Below are 24,349 nucleotides of genomic sequence, written 5' to 3'. Positions count from 1 at the left end.
CCAGGATTGATGAATGAGAGAGCTTTTTTCTAAAACTTTTGCGCGAGAACAACAAAAGTCTTTGGAACTATCTTGCCATCAGTCTTTAATTCGTTTTAATCTACGTTCAAATTGGCCCCATTTAACTTGTTAAATGAAAAAAAGCTTTTTGTAAAACACAATCGTCCACATTGAACATTTGGAGTTAACTTTGACGGTTGTTTGATTCCAAATAACAATTAAAAAAAAATATATATTCAAAATCAAATTTTTGTCTTTCAGTTTGTTTTGTGCGAATGTCTGCTTCATGATATTAACGCATACGGATTACTTAGTGACTTCAAAATGTTTACTTCGTTTGCCCTATTTATCTCTGCGTACGACGAAACCTGATGGGAAATAACTAATTACCGCCTTGGCCTCTTTTTTGGCGGGCAGACCATGCATACAATTTTGATATTTTTTAATTTTTAATATTTCTGGGAATATAATTTTTTTTAATGTTGGCATTTCAAATAAAAGCTTTTGGCTCTTTCTGATTGGCTGAAGCAGAAGAAGCTTTCTGATACAGCTCTGCGCTGAACTGGTTTTCAAACGAGTTATTCAATTTTCCAATAACAATTTCATGCGATTTAACTTGTTTATAAATACATTTTGTTCATTTAACTTATTCAAGCCAACTTAACATGTTTAACTCGTCAATGTGAACGTACTATTATGAAAAACGTTTTACTATCTTAGCCAGAATCACCCTGTTAGGTTCTATTCACATTGTGACTACCACATGAACACACCCGATCCTTCAGAAAGTCTTTATTGCTGCTGTTTTATCTTTGATGCTACTGTGGCACATATCACGTGCAAACAGTTAACCAGTTTGATTTTCTTTCTTTTGATGCATCCTTTTAGCTAGACAGGGTAACATCCTCACTTGAGTCTCCTTTGGAGTGGTAATATTTGCAGAGATTTTGCGTAACAATAAAAACATCAATTTGCTTTAATGCTACTTTTAATTACGAACGTAAAGTAAAATTGCAGATTAGAAGTACGAAATATCAAACAATCACAATTAACCATCAACTGATCTAACTTCGCTCACTAGCAATAATTGCTTGTTACTCATACGCCATGTAGATCCTGGGTGCCACAATATTATTTATGACTTTATTGTTGTAAGTTACGAGCGAAGCCATGGCCACTTGAAAGCAAGCTATAAAATTTGTAGCACGTTCATAAAAGTTTAGCTCAAGCACAGACACGCACACACACCTAGAACTGATGAGTGAGTGGGGGGGGGGGAGTCATTTCAAAAGCAATAAAGGTGAGCGAGCAACATTAGATATGAACTGAATGACTTCACTAACAACAAAGCAAGCGATACACAAAGAAATAAACAAATACGAAAACTTACTACTTTGTGTTGTTCGTCTTTTTGGCCATGTCTGCCTCTAAGTGTGGTGCTGTCGGAATTATGATTAGAGTATTTCCGACGCCAACGCGTCACGTACGCAGAAGTAGCAGGAAAAATAAGCAAAAGAAGTAGAAATAGTAAAAAAAAAAATGGAACAATAACAAAATGACTCCCCCGCATTAAGGTATTTTAGTTTGCTTGCAGCGTCTAACAATTACGGCTTAGACGCCTGAAATGGCTTCATTATGCAATGCATGTGCCGTACGCCCCTCAAATAGGCAAGAACGTTGCCGAAAAAAACTGAACTGAATTGGACTAACAAGAAAAATAAAAAAATGTTTACAAATAAATTTAATTAGTAAAACAAAAATACAAATTACCTAAAAACAAATAAAAAATTATGCAGCAGTAAAGAGACACAAACAAAATAAGTATTTAATTTAATAAAACCTCTAAAGGTTGCTTGCATTCGCTGCGAATTTTTTAGTTTCTATAAAAACGTCCGCGCTGACCACAAACGGTATCAGTTCACAGCTAACCCTATCTAGCACAGCAACAAACTCAACTAAATAAACTATAATGTGTCGCTTTTTCCAAATCCTGCTCATCGCCTGCCTGGCCGTCGCGCTCTGTACCGCTGAAGCGCCACGCTACCGCAGCCGCAACGGCCGCCTACAACTAGCCAAGCAACACAGTCGTTTCTTGGCACGCCAGGAAGTCGCTGAAGAAGCTGGTGTTACGCCATACCCCTCCGCCAAAGAATTGATACCCGAGATTCCATTTGATGAAGCTGCAGCTGCTGCCGCTGCACCGGAGGTACCCGTTGCGCCTGAAACTGATGTAAATGTTTCTGTGAATGTTGATCTCCCTGCCGAACAGCCACCAGCTGATGACGAGGAAGAGGCGGTTGAAGCTACTGCCGCTGATGATGCTGAGGATGAACACGAGCCGGATCTCATCTATGGCCCACCAGAGGCTGAGGACGTGCCAGCTGTGAACGAAATCACACCCGTTGAGGAAATCGAAGCCACCATTGCCGAGGAAGAGGAGCAAGCCGAAGCCGCCGAGGCTGCTGAGGAGGAAATCCAATCTGCGCGTTTGACATCTGGTCGTCGCTTCAACGTACGCAAATTCTCGGCACGTCCAGCCAAGTTGCGCGCTCCTGCTTCTGCCCGTGCACGCACCACTGCCGTCAAGTCCGCACGCATCGTCAAAGCTAAGACATCGACCAAAGTCCGTCCCGCTCGCCTACAGCAATTGCCACAACAACAGCAATTCTTCGTTCCGCAACAATTTGCCGCACAGCAGCAGGCACAGCAACCCTTGTTCTACTATTCTGCCGCTCAATTGCAACAATGGTAAAATTGGATGCCGATTATTCGGAAAAGGTTATAAATATTTAGCATAAAAAAATGTTAACAATTAGAACTAAGACAAGAGGAGTTTATAGGGATACCCATATGTTGTTAAAGATTTTTTTAGACTAAGAATAAAAACATAAAGAAATACAAAATTTTATTCTAAACTTCAAATTAGCTTGAAAATTTATAGCAAGGAATAGCTGGTGCACAACAATAGGTATGCATTTACTATCGACCTTACCATTTTTGCCTCCTTGCCAAGGAGATGGCATTTAAGTGAAGCTTTATATTTCTACACAGGGTTATGCTGATAATTTAAAAAGGAAGCTTACCTCTACTCCATGGCAAGATTTTTGCATTGACGATAAAAGGCTCATCCTAAAACAAACAAAACAAGAAAGGACAGTGCTGTCTTTGGCTATGCCGAAAGCTTCATACCCTTCATGACCATGAACAAATTTTACTTCAAATTAATTACTACTTTTAAGTTAGTTGTTTGGTAAATAGCAAATTTGTTTACCTTCAGTACATACAAACATAGACAAAGGAATTAAATAACAAACACGCATGGAGGATATACTATCTTATAAAGCAAAAGTCTAAATGATTTTCACAATAGGTCTTGTATGGTCGAAAAGTAAACAGGTCACAGAACTTAATAGGTTCATCTGCCTACATGAAAGAGCTTATTCACTAAAACTTTTTCGTGAACAATCAGCGGTATAGGAGATCTATGTAGTAAATATGTAGCTTATAAAGCATCGTTCTTGACGTTTTTCCCAGTAGACTTTGTATGATTATTTGGCTCACAAAATTGCCCGGTTTGAGCAGTCAAAATTGAGGAGTTTTAAGGCATTTCCCCATATCTGAACAATCAGTCGTATGAGAGCTGTAAGTAATAAACAGACAGACTGACATGGCTAAATACTCAGGTCGACGTTCTGATCGTATTGGTATACTTTTTCATGGGTCTATCTCTTCTTTTTCTGGTACTTACAAACATCATGTTCATAAAATGTGCAGCTTAACCCATCCGGTGGGGCTGGTCAAAATTTGTCGAAAATGCTTCCGATGCCAAGCGCTGAGATTAGAACGGCGGTTGTTTTCCCTTCTCGTGTAAGGAGTCGTTCATCTTACCACTCTATGAAAATTGCAGCAGATTAAGTATTTTAAACTATAGTGGAATTACGAAGTTTTGTTCTATTCCTAAAGTATTTGAATTAATAATTACTGAAGAATTATCTTATTCTATATCGCAACATAAGTTTAGTAAAGGGAAATCGACTATATCAAATCCACTAGAATTAACCACACTTCTAACCAATGGATTTAAGTTTAACTTGCAAACAGACGTTATTTATTCCTCTTGTACAAACTTGACCGGATCGGTTTTCCCCCAATTTTCCTGCAATGGATTTCTTTTTATTTAATGGGTACGAAGCGTGTTATTCATATGACGTCTGGCGTACTGCACCTTGACCCACTTTTATTTCTTTTATTCATTAACGATCTTTCAAATATATTCGAGTATTTGCTGTTGACGTTGAGCTCTTCAAGTCCATTAGCACTTCAGAAGATAGATAACGTTTGCAGGCTGACCTGAATAGTTATATGGTGTGAAATAAATTCTATGTCACTCAACTTGAAAAAGTGCAAATTCATATGCTTCTCAAGAAGACCACTTCAATCACTTACTCATATGATATGTGATTATAATGTGGAGCAGATAACTAATTTCATCGAGCGGTTAATAAGTGTGTTTTGCTTTAAAATACCTTAAAGTACCTTACCGCAAAAAAAAGTGGCATTATCTGTAGTGTTGCATGAAGTATTATTATAGCTGACCCTTCAAAAAGTTTAGAAATTAGGATGCTGCTTTAATTTGGATCCTCTTTAGTGGAAATATGAACAATGGAATGGTTAAAAAGTAGCTTACCGTCAATGAAAGCAACATGGAAGCATAAACTTATTTGCATCATGCGAGTGAACAACTCTCAAATCGAATATATAAAAATCTCGTGTCACGGTGTTTGTGGTCGAACTCCTCCTAAACGGCTCGACCGATCTTTATGACATTTTTTGTGTATATATGGCAGGTATGAGAATCGGATGTAAAGTATATTTTATATCGCTAGGTACAGGGGGCGTGGCAACTCCCATACAAACCGAATTTTTCATGCTGAATATCGCTGGAGGTGTTCATGGTGGAGTACTCGAGATCGCAGTCATGTAGAAAAATTGGAGCTATTGGAAAAGGGGAAGTGGCGCCACCCATACAAACCGATTTTTTCCTACTGCATACCTCTGGCAGTGTTCATGATAGAACTGGAAGTACTGGAACTTCATATTCATATATAAAATCAATCGCATAGTCATGAAGAAAAGTTGGGGCTATTGGAAAAGGGGGCGTAGCTCTTCCCCCACAAACCGAATTTTTCATACTGCTTATCTCCGGAAGTGTTTATGGTAGAGTACTCGATCATGGCATGGAGATATGTATATGAAATCAATGCCATACTTTTAGAGAAAATTGGGGCTATGGGATAAAGCGGCATGGCGCCTTTCAAACGCACTGAAACTGTTACGTATCTTTATACACTTTTGCTAGGTTATTTAAGACGGCAATGGAAATGTGTCTTCTATTTGGTGCCAGCTAAAAAAAGAAAAATTAATGCTTTAAAATGTTTAACCCGGCCCATATCAGCAGTTTTGGCGCCACTTAAGAGTAATCCTGCATTGAAACTAAAGTCATTTTACAAATAGTTTGCTAATTTTTGTTTACATTTTTCATAAACCGCATTAAAATTATATGTTGCTTGTCCATTTATGATAATTACAGTTGTAATAATTTAAACACAGTCCAAACAAAAACAGCCAAGTTTGAAAATTAAAGCAAAGCACAAAGAGCCCACACCAACTAACAAATTTACATAAGTTTGAATACGTAATCGAATAAGTAGCACTAAGTAACGTGTTTGCTTAATAAGTACCATGGGAAATCTCTACATATTAATAAGGTGTTTTCGAACTTTTAAGGCCTTTACTGCTAAAACTCAATTCAAACGCTTTTGCGACAAACTAATATAAAAACTAGAAGTCGCTAAGTAAATTGTATCAGTACTCAAGTCACCCAACTTAGTAAAGCACAAACCAACTCAAAATGTCTCGCTTCTTTCAAATCCTGCTCGTCGTCTGCCTGGCCGTCGCGCTCTGTGCCGCTGAAGCGCCACGCTACCGCAGCCGCAACGGCCGCCTACAACTATCCAAGCAACACAGTCGTTTCTTGGCACGCCAGGAAGTCGCCGAAGAAGCTAATGTTACGCCATACCCCTCCGCCAAAGAATTGATACCCGAGATTCCATTCGATGAAGTTGGAGCTGCTGCTGCTGCACCGGAGGTGCCCGTTGCACCTGAAACTGATGTAAATGTTTCTGTGAATGCTGATCTCCCTGCTGAACAGCAACCAGCTGATGATGAGGAAGAAGTGGTCGAAGCTGCTGTCGCTGATGATGCTGAGGGTGAACACGAGCCCGATCTAATCTATGGCCCACCAGAGGCTGAGGATGTGCCAGCTGTGAACGAAATCACACCCGTTGAGGAAATCGAAGCCACCATTGCCGAGGAAGAGGAGCAAGCTGAAGCCGCCGAGGCTGCTGAGGAGGAAATCCAATCTGCGCGTTTGACATCTGGTCGTCGCTTCAACGTAGGCAAATTTTCCGCTCGTCCAGCCAAGTTGCGCACTCCTGTTTCTACCCGCGCGCGCACCACTGCCGTCAAGTCTGCACGCATCATCAAAGCCAAGACATCGGCCAAAGCTCCTCCCGCTCGGCTACAACAATTGCCACAACAACAACAGTTCTTGGTTCCGCAACAATTTGCCGCTCGGCAGCAGGCACAGCAACCCATCTTCTACTACTCCGCCGCTCAACTGCAGCAGTGGTAAAGCGGGCAAGCGGAAATAATTGAAGATATGACTAAGGATTATAGACTAATAGGGATGAAGAGTTTTCAGCGCTTTAAGTAAATATGAGAAGTATAGAAAATTGTTAACAGTTAGGGACGTGGTATAACACGAAAAATTGTTAAAGATTTTTTTAGACTGATAAATATAAACGATTATTTTGAAAAATGTTTGCGAAGCTTGCCTATCTTACTTCCCACAAGGATGCCGCAGCACATTCTGGGGGTTTGGCTATTACGATCTTCTCGTTAAAATAAAATGTCAATGCACTTTTAAATAAAATAAATATGTTTATTTAGGCCATAGTTGACATCTCTGAATCACATTTCGCACAACACTATATTCGTTTGTTCGCTGATCACAACATCTCACACACCTTGCGAACTGCGCAAATACTCAAGTGGTATTTCAAAGTTCTCTATCTTATCCTCATCCGGCTGCGTCCGCTGTGATTCTGATCGCGTCGGATTCGCACGAATATACTGCTCCGACTGTTGCATAGCCGATTTAATTTTCTGCTGCTGCGCCTGCTGTTGCTCGTCGGACTTTTGTAAGCGATCAAACTCTTCCTCCGGGTCCTGTTCATATTCATATTCGGCGCGAAAGCCGTCAGCACCAACATCATCGTCCGAGGTGCTGGGGGGCAACTCTGCTGGCGGCCCATAAATGTCGTGCGGATTCGGCAACTGTGGTCTGCCAGAAGGTGGTCTGATTGGCCATCTGACTGGCGGTGAGCCATAAATGTCCACTGGGCGGCGATGTGGTACCTTGCCTTGCATGCGTTCGCCGCTTTGCGGCGCCCATGGCTGCCGACCTTCGTTTGGCAGTTCGAAAGTTTGCGATGGCCGATAACCAGAGGGGCGATAACCGCCTCTGCGCCGTGATTGCTCTTCATCAGCACCCGGTTTGTACCGGAAAGTCTGCGGGTATCGATGATGCAGCACGCGATGACGATGTCGCGCTAAGCGTGTGGACTCCTCAGCAGCACTCATGCTGACTGCAAGTATTAAAATCACAGCTATAAACATTATTTTTAACATTTTAGAGAGGCTCTTTGTGGCTTTCTTTTGCAGGTTTTCTTGCAAATTTGTGACGCTCCGATTTGTTGTGAAGCCTTTATATGCGAAATTGAATGCGAAAACTTGGCAAGGCATCAAGTGGCTTACAAATGCGATAGAATATTGTTTTCTGTTTTGAGATTCTATGTAAACATTTCATTTAGAAAAATATGGTTAATTAAATGCCAATTTTCCACCTGCCAACTCGGTTTGAGTCATATTGGCCGCCACTGTAACCTCCAGGGTGGCAGTGTCTGATTTGATTTTAGCACACGTGAACCGATTACTCTGCGTCCTCGAGTGTCAAATTGAGTTTTTGACTTAGTTTTATCGCCTGAAACGTTAGCAAAAAATATTACTGTGTGTCGATTTTGACATTCGGACAGTGTTTAGGTTTAAGTGAAGAATATTGGGAAATATGTAGGCAAGAGTTGCTAATGAAAACGTGAGCTTTCTTCATATCATTTTATGCCACAATAAGTAGATCAACATGGATCGAAAGTTAAAAGTGCACAAAAATTTTCTTTAATTTAAGAATTGGACATCGATTTTTGGTAATTTTAAAATTGGACAAAATATTCAGCATTTTTAAAACCGGACATAAATTCTTAACAATTAGAGACTGCATAATTTTTTGGTAATTTAAGAAATCTGGGCATAAATTTAACCCTGTCATTACCATAAGCCTATAACCAAAAAATTCATGATTTCAATTGTAAAGTTAAATAAAATAATAGTAAAATAAAAAAAAATATTTTTTCCTAAAAATTTGCATAAATTTTAACTAATAACTGATTTTTTCCTAATTTTTTATTAAAAAAAATTCGTTAATCTCATAATTTCTTCCTATAATATAATTTTTTCCAAAGCTACTTTTTAATTGTTTTTCCCCAAATTGTTTTTCAAATAATGTTTTTTGCCCAAAGCAATAATTTTTTTTCCAAAAGTAATTTTTTTTATATATAAGCTTTTATAATCGTAAGACATCATTTTCTTAAAAAAAATGCCTAAAAACATTTTAAAAAGTTTTTGCCCCAAATATTTTTTCCTCAAAATTACTTACTTATGTAAGGGAAATTTTTACGCTCAATAACTTATTATTTTTTTGTAGTCATATTGGCAAAAATATTCTTTTTTTTGGTAAACTTTTTTTTAAATTTTCTAAACATATTTCTTTATTAAAAGCCAGTTTTTTCCTAAATTACATTTGTTTCTATAATTAAAGTTTCATTTTATTAAAACAATATTTGCAATACAAAAACTTGTTTCAAAACTCTTTACAAAAATATTTTCTTCTATAATTTCTTGATAAAAATAGCTTAATGAGGCACATTCTAATAATAGAAAATACTATTGAAAACTTACGCAATACCCATATGAGTGGAATAACTTTTGAATAAAAATTGACAAAATTTGACATTAAATTTTGGTAGTTAAAAATAGAACAGCATTTTTATATCTAATAGCTTACATACATTTTGGGTCATTTTAGAACTGTGCATATGTAGATTTTGGGCATTTAGAACTGGACATGAATTTTAACTGGAACAAATCTTTTGCCAATTAAAATCTGGACATAATTTTTTAATTATTTGAAAACTGAACACTTAGAAATAATACTGACAAGTGGATAAAATCCTTGGCTTTGAAATATGTATAAAATTGCGAACAGTAAAATAATAAAAACGATAACCAAATGTTAAAAACGATAAAAGCAGGGCAGTACTTCTAAAGTGGAAGGTGCACGCTCAATCGTGCTATACATCTGCACACGTTATTTGCGTTATTCTGCTAAAACATTTAAACCATCAAAAAAAAAACACATTTGATCAACCACTGAACACTGTACCAACGTTTGGGCCTGCCTTATCGTATTCAACAAGTGTCAGATTTGAACTTCAAACAACGAAATTTGCAACGCTTGCATACAAAGTAGCAGCTTATAGGCAAACAATGAAAACAACAACAAAACAGTATATAGTAAGCTTCAATTAAATGAAAATGAAACCTCAGCTGTAAACATTGGCAGCTGCTTTTTGGAAAGAGTAGTTAGTAGAAAAACATAGAGAAAAACAACAAATAAAACAGGCTTTCACTGCCAGAAAGCTCGTACTCTCTACAGATGGACTTAGACAGACGGAACAGGCAGGAGTGACTGTGCTTCTGGTGCTGGAAAAGCACCTCAATCACAGTTCAATGTTCGCACAATTCAATTTAAAACATTTAAGGCGCTTCGTTAAACTTTGGCAAGTTTGAAACGCACGAAATAGCTAAGCGCAAAAATAAAAGCAAGCCATCAGCTGTAAGGTCGAATATAATAGCAGCATGTGTGAAATGCAACAATAACAAACAAAACTTCAAGCGTTCGATACAAAGTTTTATCTTTGCAACTTACAACTTTGTCCTTTTCGTTGCTTTTTATTGTGGTTGTTTGCGTGTGGTTTTCAACAGTCGCCGACCACTGTCACTATCAATGGCTTTGTCAGATCTGTGGTTGTGCCTGTGACTGTGAATGCGGCCGTGGCTATAGTCCGCGCAACAACGACCGACAGCCGACCCGCCCATTCATGCATGCCGTTCACGTAGCGGCGGCTAAAGCTCAAGCGACGCTGTCTTGTTGTTTGCTGTGTCGATTATGTGTGTATGTGTTTGGTGATTACCCTGTGGAGAAAATCACTAGTTCTGACCTAGGGATGTTAATTTTTCGGCTTTTTTCCGATCCCGAGATTAGTACCGGGATTTAGATATGCATTACTCTTCAACAACTTGAATCGAAAAAATTGCTTCTATATTGTTTGAGAAGCTCTCCTACCATTAAATAAATAATAAATAAATGGGTTTGAAAACATGGTACATTTAAAAAATATCATTGTTGCCCACACTAAAACGTTTACTGCTGGAAATATGCCTTTTTCCATACCCCATATACCATATATTTCCCCCTTTTTTTTAACAAACCATCTTACAGATAACTTATTCAATTTGCAAAAGCTGGAAAAAAACAGTTGCTTGTAGATGAATTCAAAATTTGTATGGCTCAATTAATTTTAAACGTTACTTCTTTTGTTTTGAAAAAATTATAAAAATTAAATTGAGCGAAAACAAAAAGCAAAGCCAAATAAAAGTAAAAGAATCAACATTGAACTGCGTCAAAATGAAAATAAGGGAGCACGAATTTCGATGTGAAGCAAAACTCTCTAGGAAGACAATACCTGTAATTATTGTACCATGGTTTGAAACCAACTTTTTTATTTAAAGAGGCGTTTTCATTTTTTCTCTCTGACCGCAGAATTTATTTTGAAGGACTTTGTAATTTCAAAAATATGATTAATTCCAAAAATTATTAAAAAATTCAATGCAATGTAGAATAAAAATATGGGTAAGATATGCAATAGGAAATTTCTTTGGAATTTAAATAATTTAAATTTTTTGGATTCACCAGGAAGAATAGGAAATTTTTAAGCTGCCAAAGTTAGAAGAACGAAATTCGAACAAATATTGCGAAATTTCAAGGATAAAATTTTAAAATGATATTTTCAATATTTAACAGCCCTTCTGCACTAGATACTTGAATATGTTTAAGTTCCACAGAATTTCCTCATTAATTTTATACCCATACTTCTTCTCTAAGCACATTTCTCTGAATTTTTTAAATAATTTTTGAACTACTGACGTCAGAGTGAAAAACTAAAAACGCAATTTTTCTATATTTGGCCTATGGTTTCGCGAATATATTAATCTTTGTGTTTAACATTTACTATCGCGCGGCGTTATATATACAATGAGCTAGACATTTATAAAAAAAAATATTAATTATTGAATAAAAAAAGAAATATAGCCAATACTGGTCAGAAAAGGAGTTTCTATTATTGCCATCAGTGCAAATTACAAATCCCGAAAATCCCGTGATTACTTGCCAAGAATCCCGGGATTTTCGAGACCTTAGAAAGTTCGGGATCCCGGGATCCTATTCTGAACTGGTGCGCTTCTAGCACATTTAGATCCAGAACTGGTTCGCGATAAAACTCTTTGCATGCAAAAAAATTACGAATTTAACATGTCATAGGAAGTGGCAATCGCCCCCCGCTGCACCCCTTTTTCAATAGATCCGAACTTCCCAAATTCTATAATTCCGAACCAGTTCTAAAATCGACAAACGAAAGAAAAAAGGATCATGATTTTTTTAGTCTTTTTGGTTCTTCCGTGTGTGCGATTTTAAATTATTTCCAATGAAATGGGTTTTCAATTTGAAATAATTTTTTTTTTTTAATTATAGTGAGAAATGTACGTTTTACATACCTTTGGCTCTAGCTGAGTTTGCAGAGGTGCTCGCTGTTATTGGTTAGATTACATAAGGTCCCAAGATGTTAAAATGTTAGCACAAATTTTCATCTTGTATTACCAAACTACGAAAAAGCTGCTACTCTAAACACATCCCTTTTTCGATAGTTCCGAAACAGTTCTAAATTAGACATATAAAATCCTGTTCGTACTGCATTCCTTTTTCTATAATTCTAAGCCAGTTCTAAATTCTTCACCTGAGATATAGCCTTCTAATGGAAAAGTTAAATAAAATAGTTTTTTTTAAGTACCACATTTCGCTGATTTTGGACTGGTGGGCATCTAGTTACTATTGCACTGGTTGGTTTTTGGCGATAAAAATATAGTGCGGAACTAGAAATTTGATTCACTAGTCTGCGGTTTCCCTGCAGGGTATAATTATTGAACACATTCGCACGTATCTTTGTTTGCCTGTTTTGTTATGATTTTTGGGTCTATTATGGCTTTACAAGCATTTAGCGGGGGCAGAGCGAATTATTTTTTTCTTTCGTCTTATGCTAAAAATAGTCCAAAATCACTGTTTTTTTATTTTTATTGGTGATAATTTTATTTGCTACTTGTTATTCATTTTTCAATATTCACTGCCATCGTTCACTTTTGTTTTCATTACATCGCTGAAAGTTTGTTTATTTTTATTATTTTGCCTGCATTTATATGCAAGCAGTGTACATGTGCATATGTATGTATGCATTTGTTGAAATGTGTGTATGTGCGTTTTTGTACGCTTATTTGCCGAAATTCAATTTCCGACTTCCGTTTTTTGTACAGACATACATACATACCTACATACAGTGCAACCCGGTTATAATGGACTCCACGAGACCGCGTCAAATTGTCCATTATAACCGACTGTCCATTTTATCAGAATAAAATATTTTTAAATAATAAAGAAATAATTTACAAATTATAAATACAAAATTCTATATTTTCATGCAAGGTAAATGCCCGTTTTTCCGTTCCGACATTTTTCCTAAAGTGAACAAACCACAGATCAAAAACCAACGAACCGTCACTTACAGTCTACCGCAAAAGCTGATTGCCTATTTTGACAGATTTCAGTGAACCAATGAACTTTGTTTAAGTATACATATAGAAATTTTCTGTTGCAGAGACCGTTGCCTCTCTTTACTGAATTCGGGGAACTACCGAGTCCATTACAAATGGAATACACTGTATATACATACTCACGCAGAAGGTATAGATTACGCTTTGCTGGCGCGCCAGTGTATGGCTAAACGTTTTTCTTTTCTCAATTGTTTGCTAGCATATTTTAAGCCCCGAAATGTGTAAATTTATTGAAAATATTTCTCTGTTTATTGCTGAATTAATTTTAAATCTATTTTAAGGTTTTTGCATGTCATTTGCGTCGGCTTGGTTTTAGCTTTGCGTGCATGTACATGTGTGCTGCAAATATTTTTTTCAGGTGACATCATTTTTTGTTGACCCAGAATTTTTAGTAATATTTTTATCTCCCCTTGCCTTTACACCCCACGCTAGTTATAACTTTTATGTAGCAAATTTTGCCAATTTCATTAAATATTCCTTTTGTTCAAGTTCTATGCTCAGAATTTAGTATTTTCATCACACACAGTTGTAACTTTTTTAGAAGTGTGCATATAGAATTTTTAATATTTTTATTAGAAGCTTAATTAAACGCTTAAAGGTCAATATGTGAATGAAACTAAAAACAAAATGGCAATGAGCGTAAATAATGTGATGCAATTTAGATCGATAAATTTAGTTGAAATTTGTGATAAATTTAATTGAAAATTTTCAAACTTATGCATGATTATTATGAAAAAGTCTAAAAGAAGCAATTTCGGGGTAGAGTACTAAATTTGCTGTAACGAACTCTTGAACGTTATATTAGCAAATCTCACGAGTTTTTTTTTTTTAGTGTCACTTCCTTCTCTCGCCAGAAAAAAAGCGCTAAGGCATTCTTCTTGCAGTTCCAATTAATGGAGTTCCAGGAACAAGTACAATAAAAAATAAATCAAGTATTTGAGAAATTTTAGCCTTAAAACGTTTATATAGGCGAACAAGTAGCGAAGCTACTCATTTTTTCATTGTCACTCGAAAAAAGCACAATTGTTTTTTTTTAATAACTTTGGGAAATTTTCTGATAGAATGTTCATAGTATTAGAGGCAATAGGCCTTGGCATCAAATACAACAAATCTGTAAAGTTTCATGAGTGTGCCACGAAATTAAAAAAATGGCAGCATGCAGAATATCTGTCGCATTTTTTTTGAAGTTTTTGAAATTTTGTTTTTTTTTTAATTTTATTAAATTTAGATATTTCAAAGTGTTAAAATTAAATGGTGAAAATGTTCTTCTTGCCAAAACGAACCAATCCAGTGTAAATTAAATTGATAAATGACTATGATATGGAAAAATAAAATTCCATTTTTACAATTTATGTATATCGACACACTCGAAATTCATTCCCAAATTGTTATATACATGAAGAAAGTTATATAGATGAGCATAAGGTCTGCATGACCATTAATTTTATAAAAATTGGAGAATTGATTTTGAATAGTCTCCAATATGAAGCTTGAGCAGTGAAGAGAACAAACGCAGATGAAAATTTGGGGAATACAAAATCAAAATTAATATTAACACAGCTCTTACAACGTTTTTCCACATTACCGTTTCTGATAATTTTTTTTAATACCCCTTTTCCATTTCTTCCTGAATATTCTTCCACACTACTTATTAGTCTCATATTTTTCATATGATTCCAATTTACGAAATGTATTGTACGTTTTTTGCCATTATTACACTTTTGCATTACACTTGTTAATTCTAAATTGGCCATGGACACCTGCACTTAAAACGTTTTTCCACTCACTACTTACTTTGGAGCGTAGGTTAATGTCCGCAAACTGATGGAAATTGAGAAATTTCGCCACTTTATGATGCACGAGAATATTTTTAACGGTAATTCAATTTATTTATTTATATAATATTAGTTTAATTAACAATATATTCTTACCGACTACTGAACAAGTGTACTTAAGGACTTGTTAAAGTGGTTAAATAAGAGGGTACGGACTGTTGCATGGGGTAGTGCCGGATCAAGATTTGGAACATTATTTAACTCTAAGAAGGCCCTTGAAAGTGCAGCAAATTTAGCATGGCGTATGGTTACGAAAAGGGACATTGAGCAAAGGGCTTTAAAGCCAACAGCTGGCAACGAGGTTCGTAAGGTGGTATAGGTTCACTGAAGCGAAGAGCCGATTTGATTAAAACTTTTTGAATTCGCTCTATTTGGCTTGAAAAATTCGGTCGATGTTTGATAGTCATTTGGCCAGTATATTTCAAAATCCTATGCCATTTGACAAAAACTACTACAAATTTTCTTTGTCAAGATATTTTGAATATTTTTTAGGCTTTTTATTAGTATTTTGTGATTGACAAATCTCACATTTATTTGCTCCAAATAATGATCAAGTATGGGAATAAAAATCAATTAATGGTTAGACAAAACTTATCCCATATATCACATGTGATTCACTGGATAGGGAACCTGTTAATAATCATAAAATAAATAATAAAATTAAATAAAAAATACTTAAAGTTGATCCAAAAATTTCGGTGGTATTTCGACCCCCAAAACCCCACCTTCAATCCGCCACTGTAAATACGATTTCACGATGGAAACTGGTTCTTTATGCAGAACTGAAGTTGATGCATTGCCTAAGGTAAGTGTGCTACCATTTTCGGCCAAAACCATGTTGTTGTCGAAAAATTTAACAACTCGTGAGATTTTCTCATACGTATGCTTGACAATTAAAAAATGTTAATATTTGGCACTTACACATTTGTTAGCGCTTGGCCGAGCTTCTGTTCCAAATTGTGGTGTGCGTCTTGATGTTGCTACACAAATGGGAAGGACCTACAGTTATACGCCGCCTTCGAATGGCAAACGGTTTTAAAGATAAGTTTTTTTCATGGCGCAAATAGAGGAGCGAACGCGGGTAGAAAACCCCTTTACTAATTTTAGATGGTGACCGGACCATGGATCGAACCCAGATTCTACGGAGAGGTAATACACGCCTCCAACCTCTAAGACACGACTGTATATGATGATTTAAAAATAGGACAGAAATTTCGGATCTTTTAAAAATATGACATAATTTTCTGTTTTTAAAAAGTGGGCTTACATTTTTAGGCCTTATAAACTTAGACAAACATTCTTGGTTGACGTTTTGGTACACCTTTTTATGGTTATTTAAAAACCGGATATGAATTTTTGGTCATTTAAAAATTTTATCAATTTTTTTTTTATTTGAAAATTTTGTATTCAATTTTGAACCTCTAAAACTTGGATAAAAGCTTCTGATAAATTAGGCATAATAAGCTGGTAGTATTCAACCGGTCATACTTTTCGTATTCCATACACTGGACATACATTTTTGGCCACATATATTAAGGACGTAAGTTAGTGGTCATTAAAACACTGGACTTACTATGTAAATTTTTGGGTGCTTTCGATTAAGCTTTAATTTTTAGTAATTTTGAAACTGGACATAAATTTTGGTACGATTAGAACCTTGGCAGAAAAAAACTAGACTAAAATTTTGCGCATTTAAAGCTTGGCATGATTCACAGGTTTATCTAAATTAGAACTAATGTTTAGTTATTTAAAAACAAAATTATTTGATAAAATGCCAAAACACTGTCAGCACAAAATCAAAATCTAGTCAACCTAGCAAGTTGATCAGCCGCAAAAACTTTGCTGACAGCAGCATAAAAAAGAGCAGAAGAAAATGCTCACAGATATTCAAATACAAGCATACATTTGCTGGTTTCTATGTATGTATGTGCATTTTTAAATCGACAGCAAAATTAACCGAAGTTACTAAAAGCCGACAGCCGCAAAAAGTCTCTGCATATTTGAGGCGCACCAAAGTCATTTCATTACGACGAAAGTTGCAAATTATACCGACACATAATAACGGGTGATTTTTTAAGAGCTTGATAACTTTTTTTTTTAAAAAAAGGCATAAAATTTGCAAAATCTCATCGGTTCTTTATTTGAAACGTTAGATTGGTCCATGACATTTACTTTTTGAAGATAATTTCATTTAAATGTTGACCGCGGCTGCGTCTTAGGTGGTCCATTCGGAAAGTCCAATTTTGGGCAACTTTTTCGAGCATTTCGGCCGGAATAGCCCGAATTTCTTCGGAAATGTTGTCTTCCAAAGCTGGAATAGTTGCTGGCTTATTTCTGTAGACTTTAGACTTGACGTAGCCCCACAAAAAATAGTCTAAAGGCGTCAAATCGCATGATCTTGGTGGCCAACTTACCGGTCCATTTCTTGAGATGAATTGTTCTCCGAAGTTTTCCCTCAAAATGGCCATAGAATCGCGAGCTGTGTGGCATGTAGCGCCATCTTGTTGAAACCACATGTCAACCAAGTTCAGTTCTTCCATTTTTGGCAACAAAAAGTTTGTTAGCATCGAACGATAGCGATCGCCATTCACCGTAACGTTGCGTCCAACAGCATCTTTGAAAAAAATACGGTCCAATGATTCCACCAGCGTACAAACCACACCAAACAGTGCATTTTTCGGGATGCATGGGCAGTTCTTGAACGGCTTCTGGTTGCTCTTCACTCCAAATGCGGCAATTTTGCTTATTTACGAAGCCATTCAACCAGAAATGAGCCTCATCGCTGAACAAAACACACGCGCGAAACACATTTCGAACCGAACACTGATTTTGGTAATAAAATTCAATGATTTGCAAGCGTTGCTCGTTAGTAAGTCTATTCATGATGAAATTTCAAAGCATACTGAGCATCTTTCTCTTTGACACCATGTCTGAAATCCCACGTGATCTGTCAAATACTAATGCATGAAAATCCTAACCTCAAAAAAATCACCCGTTACATTCAAGCATATGCACCTACAAGTGCAGCAAGTTCTGGTTGGCAGTCAAAAATTGAAGCAGCGGCAAAAAAGCATCAATGATCAACAACTAGAACAAACATGAATGACATTAGCAACTGCAACGGCAACAAAAACAGCAACGAAATTTGTGGCAGTAACAAACAAGAAACAACAACAAAAAAAATGCATTAATGTCGTCAACAGAAATTGCAAAAGTAAATAAACAACTTCGGAGAAATTCAGATGAGATATTTATAATTGAAACTGAAGCTACCCAGCACAAAAATAATATTAAACAGACTCAGTAGGGAAGATATGTATGTATGCTGTTAATATACATATGTATGTACATAAGTATATCGTCGTTTAAAGTACAAAACCGCGTATCAACAAAATGCAAAACCGCGTATGTGAGGTTGTATAAATTATTTTCTAGAGAGTAAAAACACTCATATTTCAAAGTGGTTCTCTTTTTTGATAAAGCAATCGCATTTCTGACTAGTATATTTCAATATGAATGGATAAGGATTGAGCCAAGAGCTTGTGTGAGCAAATCCAAACTTTAGCAGCAAATGTCAGTTACGCGGTGTTGCAGTATGACGGTACGCGGTTTTGTACTTTAAAGGACAATATGCATATAGGCCTGTACAAGAACGCTACATATGGAAAACAATTTGCGCATCTCCCAAAAAGTCTTTCGAAGATTTATCATAGGCAAAAGTTAAACGGGCTTTGCATGGCATACATCCATGCATGACATACATCGCTACAGTCAACGAATCAAAAGTTTAACTTAAACTTAAATAAATTTGTATGTTCATAAATAAATATATTAATTAGTTGCATCTACCCCCTCCTTCTCAATGAAATAATCACTGATTTCAAAACAATTTAAAAAGTGTTTAATTTACCACCATATCTACGGCAAAAGGTTAAATGCCGAATTTTTAACATTTGCTGCAGGAAAAAATCCCCAAAAGTCCCGCAAAAATTCCAAGAAGCTCCTGACCGACTTTAGTTAAAAGTCAAGAAATCGCTGCATCTAAAAATATCATTAAAAAAAATTCGAAAACACCCCATAAAAATTAAAAAAAAAATCTCCAGTATTCGCACAAAGTAATTCTAAAACCTAAACCTGCTAAAAAAATTTAAATTTTAAAATTTTTGTTGAGCTTTGTACCACGATTGTTTTATTAGGAAACAAAGTCTTAGCGGTAGAAGTTATAGCAGCTATTTCGGAGACCACCACATCTCCTCATCAGACTTCTTTTTTCTAGACTTCAGCAGGGATCGAACCCGCGTCATCGATGTGCAAGTCAGAAGCGTTAACCGCTGAGCTATGTACAACCCGTAAACTCGTGTTGCTAATTCATTTTCCTTATCCAACCTACTTTATCAATGCACTACCAAGTACCTGGCAGGCTTCATTCACTGCGCCTTAAAAGTATTTTTCTGCTGTCACTCGCTCTCCAAAACTCTTATGGCCTCATTCATAACGAAACAAAAAAGATTTAAAGCGCTTTATAAAGTGAGATTTTCATACAAGCGTGGGTGTTAATTAATATATTTTCCAGGGACCAAACATAACAGTTAATGATGAAAACTGTCATTGAAAAATTCACTATGAAGGAAATGTCTTACAACTAAGTGATACATACCAATCTATTTTTTTCACCGAGAATCAAATTAAAAAAAAAATAATTATTTCTAATTTTTATGCAAAATTAAAAGCAAATAACACTTATTTTTGATTTTTGTTTAATAAATACAAAATAACAGTTATTTTTGATTTTTATGTAAATAACCAGCAAATAACAGTTATTTTTGATTTCTGTATTATATTTCTTAGATAACAAATATTGAAGACTTTTATTTATAACGGTCATCAATAAAAATCAGTCACCGACTTTTATTTTTAAATCATACGTTTATTTAGACAAAAATTAAAAATAATTGTTATCTTGGGTTTTTAAAATAAAAATCAGAAAAAACTGTTAATTATAGAGTAATTAAATAAAAGCCAAAAAATAATTGATAGAGAGCGATTTTTTTAATAAAAGTTGTAACCGTTGCGGTTCCTGATATTTTCTAAGGTACTTGAAAAGTAGGCAAAATATTGACTTTCTCATACCGCGCACTTTCTTCAAAGGTAAACTAATTCAATATCAACCTTAAATATAACTGGAATAAATTTTTCAAATTGGTGGCAACGTGCTTCAATCATATTTTGAACAGTAAACCTTCTTAAGTAATATTTCATTTATTTTATCCATTTAACTGAATAAAATTTTTCAAATATATTCGGCAGTAAACTTTACCAAACCTCTTAATTTGATACCTGTATTGCAATATTTAATTTATCTTTTCAAAGTGGCAATGTTGCACAAAATTATTTGCGGCTGAAAGCCTTCTTAAACGCCTTTCTATTGACAGCCAAATTGCAATACGTAGTTACTTAAACTGCAATTTTTCTACAGGTGGCGACTCTCTAATTTTTTTCCTTACATATTTTTAGTTAGACCTCTACCAATACATCGGTGAAAACTGCATTCAATTCCATGTATTAGTTTTAGAGTATCGCGTGTACAAACACACAGACAGACAGACGAAAATTCTAAAAATAGTTTCTTTGGCTTCTGCTACTCTAACAAAGACCCCCCATATCAATTTCTCCTCAATCGCCTGTTGCAATTTTATTCAATATATTTATAGATTATAGTTTTTAAAAAGACGCGTGAGTTTTAACAAAAAAAAATAAGGAAACGGAAATAATTTTTTTTTTGATTTGGGTTGCCATCTCAAAAAAAAGTGTGCGTACGACTTTATTAGTTCAAAAATCCTTACTCCAGGCAAATTCCAAAAGCTTGCGGTGAAATTTTCATGACGAAATGGATAAAGTAAAAAACTTTGCAAACTCACAAAATCGTCACATAAGCAATTTCTGACGTACATACATAAATACTACGAAAAATCTTCAATCAGTGCCTGCACACACCTCTTCACTCCTGCTCCAGTTGGAGTAACTCCCTTTTCTCTGCTTTTACTCATCTAAATACTGTCGAAGCAAAAGTTTCAAGAGTCAGCTAGCGACTTGTTAACAAATTTTGCAAATAATAAACGAACAAATAAGAACGAAATTGGGGACGAACACGCATCTACACTGGGCAGGGCGGGAGGAGCGAACACAACTCTCGGACAGACTTTGTAATTTTTGTTCAAAGTGGCAAATGGAAGTAATTAAAACTTTAACAACCAAGCAACCAACGCTAAAAATTAAAGCAAAGCAAAGTAACACAAATAGCAAAAGTAAGTAACTTTGCACGGTAATTATGTAACTGAAAAATGTTATGTGAGGTTGTTTGCACGTACGTGTGTGCATAAGTTTCACAGAAAAGGATTTATTTGTAGTAATTAATTAAAAGACAGTTAAATTAAATACCGATGCGGTTTTGATGTGTCTAGCTAAATAGGATGTAAGTAAAGTGCAAGAGTTTGATTGTTTTAGTAGAATTTTATTTATTTTTTCCTTTTAGTTTTCTGTGGGTTTATAACTCGTATGTACATATAAAAAGATCAGCCTTAAAAATATATATTATTTACATTCTTCATAATTAAAAAGATTTTATTACTACTTTAGCTAAGCACCTTAGCGCCAACTCTGCACCGTGGCGGAGTAGGCGAAGGAACGACCGGCCGGCACATAAATCGGCGGCGAGATGAGCCGCTCTGAGCGCAACAGCACAGGCAATGTGAGCGGTGAATTCACCACGGCTGGATCCAGATTCGCTGTGACATAAACACGTTCGGCATCCGGATTCTCTTTGGCACCCTCCTCAGGCTTCGGCGCTACCGGATTATCGCTCACACCACAAGCGGGATGTCCAGCTTTGTCCGCTGGCGATACAGGTGATTCAGCTTCGGGCTCATTCACTGATAGGGCTGATTCCTGATTAGCGGAAACCTTCACCTCCGTGGGCAGCAGAAAAGCGCGATTCGGGCGCCAACCGGAGGGTGGATACGGTGCTTTGGACCGTCGCGAAACTGTCGATTGAGGCACTGCGGGGACAACAGCATTATCTGCGTCCACCTCCGTTGCAGTTTCGTCGAGCAAAGAAAGTTGAGTGGTAAAAGGTGCGAGCGGTGTTGCAGTGCTGGTGGGAAGCGCATCAACCACATCGCTATCGTTTTGCGTAACCGCTGCCGCCGCTTCGGCCTCCTGCGCGGCTTTCACTTCGGTGGGCAACAAAAATGCGCGACTTGGACGCCAACCGGCGGCTGGATAGGGCGCCTTAACAGCGCGTCCCTGCTCGTCACTGGAAATCTCAGACGCCACCCAGTTATATAGTGTTGTGGTTTCTGTGTCTATCGCCTCCGTAATTGTGGTGGTGAGTAAATCCTCTGGTAACTCAGTTGTGGTAGTGGCTAGTCCGGAGCCTTCTTCCTCCTCCACGCCATCTTCTGCAGCATCCTCATCTTCACCAGGCAAATTGAATGCGCGTCCAGGTCTATAGCCTGCAGCTGGGTAAGGCGTGGGATACACTTGCTTCACAACAGCTACTACACCACCGTCCGCATTATCGGGAGCCTCTTCGATGCGCGCTGAGTAGCGGTTGTTGCGTAACTGTCGCGCATGCGTAGCGCTACAGACTAATACGGCGGCCAGGAGGACTTGAAGAAAGCGCGACATTTTTAGTAATAAATAAAAAAAATTATGCTTCAGCTAAGTTTTCCAAAGTTTTTGTTTAATAATTTTGTGGTTGTTTTATATTATTATTCGGTGTTTTTTTTTTCTTCAACACCGCTTTGATTTCACACTTAATTGTATTCAAATACTAATTCCGACTATTTTTGATGGAGATGCCGACCATCACTTTTATATGAAATGCCAATTTGGCGAACGCCCGTCTACAGAATGGCGTCCTCTCTGGCACAAGTGCTCTCCCGAAGTGTGCTCGTGATCAGCAATAAATTACAAAGGTATTTCAATGTTGCACATACGCCACGTTGCTCCCCCCAATGGAGTCATACTAGGGATGTTAATTTTTTCGATTTTTGCGATTCCGGGATTTTCGGGACATCGTTAATACAATACCGGTATCCATGAAAAAATTGCATCAATATAGTTTGAGAAGTTGTCCTACAATAAAATAAATAATAAATAAGTGGGTTTGAAATCTTCTTTATTGTTTAAGTTAAAAAATATTTCACTAGTAACATAACAAAATACAGTAAGTAAATTTATACGCATTAACCAATACTTTAGCGTTTACGTATCTGATAAAGTAACTTAAGGCATGTCGAAAAAAGCTCGATGCAAAAAAAAAAATTAAGTCAACATATCGCACACCGTCTTCAAAAGAGTCAAAACTCAAAATAATACGTTTGTCAGAAAATGCGAAAAACTATTTCTTAGCACATGATAATCATATGGGCAAGCGCTACTTTACCTTAGCTTTTTTTAAATAAATTTTAACAAAAATTTGCTCCAGATTTTGCTGAAATGTAAATAAAAGCTCTGCGTACATTTTTAGCGTATTATCTCAAAAATGCCAAGTTTTGAGTTGTGACTCTTTTGAAGACGGTGTGCGATATGTATGTTTGTGGAAGAAAGAAGTTCATAATACTAGTGGCCGAAATAAAAGAAACGCCTTATTTCAACCAGTTTAGTCTATATTTATTTTCTTTATTTAATATTTAATTTTTTTTTATAAAAGTCTACCTATAAAGCAAAAAAATTTGCCAAAATTTCAAACTTTTTACTCAGCATTTTTAGAAAAATTTGAGGTACGCAGCTTTACAGCCCATTAAATTAAAGTAGGATAAAATGCAAGTTTCATGCAGCTACAAAGTACCGTTAATTTTTGGGAATTTTTTCAACGATGCTGGGCATTTTCTTCCATATAAACAAATTGTCGAACAAACATAGTTTGAATGGAAGAAAATGCGTGACACCGCCAGCAAAAAAATTATAAAAACTCAACATTACTTTTAGACACTTGAAACTTGCACTTTATCCTCCTGTAATTTAATGGGCTCTACTTGATTGAAATTTCAAAACACGCCAAGCAATCAATATTTTCACGAACTGCATTTTTAGTTTTAGAATTTTTTTATTAGAACTTTATAATTTCAAAGATATGATAAATTATAAAAAATTTTTTAAAAATTCAGTGCAATGTAGAATAAAAATGGGTACCAAATGAAAGAAAAGATTCTGTAGGATTTAAAAAAATTTAAATTTTTTGGATTCACATGGACGAACAGGTAATGAAATCACCCTTTTAATCAATCTTATTTTTTTAAGCTAATAAAGTTAGAAGGACTATATTCGAGGACGTT

The 24,349-nt window shown here is 36.1% G+C and overlaps 3 protein-coding genes across 3 annotated transcripts; 2 read left to right on the top strand and 1 right to left on the bottom strand.

The window, feature by feature from the left end:
• Positions 1 to 1,848: 1,848 nt before the first annotated feature.
• LOC118739925 lies at positions 1,849 to 2,834 on the top strand. The gene has a single exon (XM_036471426.1). It carries the CDS (start codon positions 1,970 to 1,972, stop codon positions 2,750 to 2,752), a length of 783 nt encoding a protein of 260 aa, XP_036327319.1. The 5' UTR covers positions 1,849 to 1,969; the 3' UTR covers positions 2,753 to 2,834.
• A 2,738-nt stretch (positions 2,835 to 5,572) lies between these two features.
• LOC118739924 lies at positions 5,573 to 6,802 on the top strand. Its single transcript, XM_036471425.1, has one exon. It carries the CDS (start codon positions 5,912 to 5,914, stop codon positions 6,692 to 6,694), a length of 783 nt encoding a protein of 260 aa, XP_036327318.1. The 5' UTR covers positions 5,573 to 5,911; the 3' UTR covers positions 6,695 to 6,802.
• A 14,768-nt stretch (positions 6,803 to 21,570) lies between these two features.
• Positions 21,571 to 22,947, bottom strand: LOC118739923. Its single transcript, XM_036471423.1, has one exon. The coding sequence runs from the start codon at positions 22,695 to 22,697 to the stop codon at positions 21,657 to 21,659; it is 1,041 nt and encodes a 346-aa protein (XP_036327316.1). The 5' UTR covers positions 22,698 to 22,947; the 3' UTR covers positions 21,571 to 21,656.
• Between the last annotated feature and the right edge of the window lie 1,402 nt (positions 22,948 to 24,349).

This window comes from Rhagoletis pomonella, unplaced genomic scaffold, assembly GCF_013731165.1.
Source record: "Rhagoletis pomonella isolate Grant_MI unplaced genomic scaffold, Rhpom_1.0 Rhpom_scaffold_00005, whole genome shotgun sequence".
NCBI lineage: Eukaryota > Metazoa > Arthropoda > Insecta > Diptera > Tephritidae > Rhagoletis > Rhagoletis pomonella.
The sequence above is the reverse complement of the archived record's forward strand: the minus strand, read 5'-3'. Positions and strand labels throughout refer to the sequence as shown.

Excerpts from the sequence above, each read along its gene's own strand:
- LOC118739925 (XM_036471426.1), top strand. The coding sequence starts at position 1,970 with ATGTGTCGCTTTTTCCAAATCCTGCTCATCGCCTGCCTGGCCGTCGCG.
- LOC118739924 (XM_036471425.1), top strand. The coding sequence starts at position 5,912 with ATGTCTCGCTTCTTTCAAATCCTGCTCGTCGTCTGCCTGGCCGTCGCG.
- LOC118739923 (XM_036471423.1), bottom strand. The coding sequence starts at position 22,697 with ATGTCGCGCTTTCTTCAAGTCCTCCTGGCCGCCGTATTAGTCTGTAGC.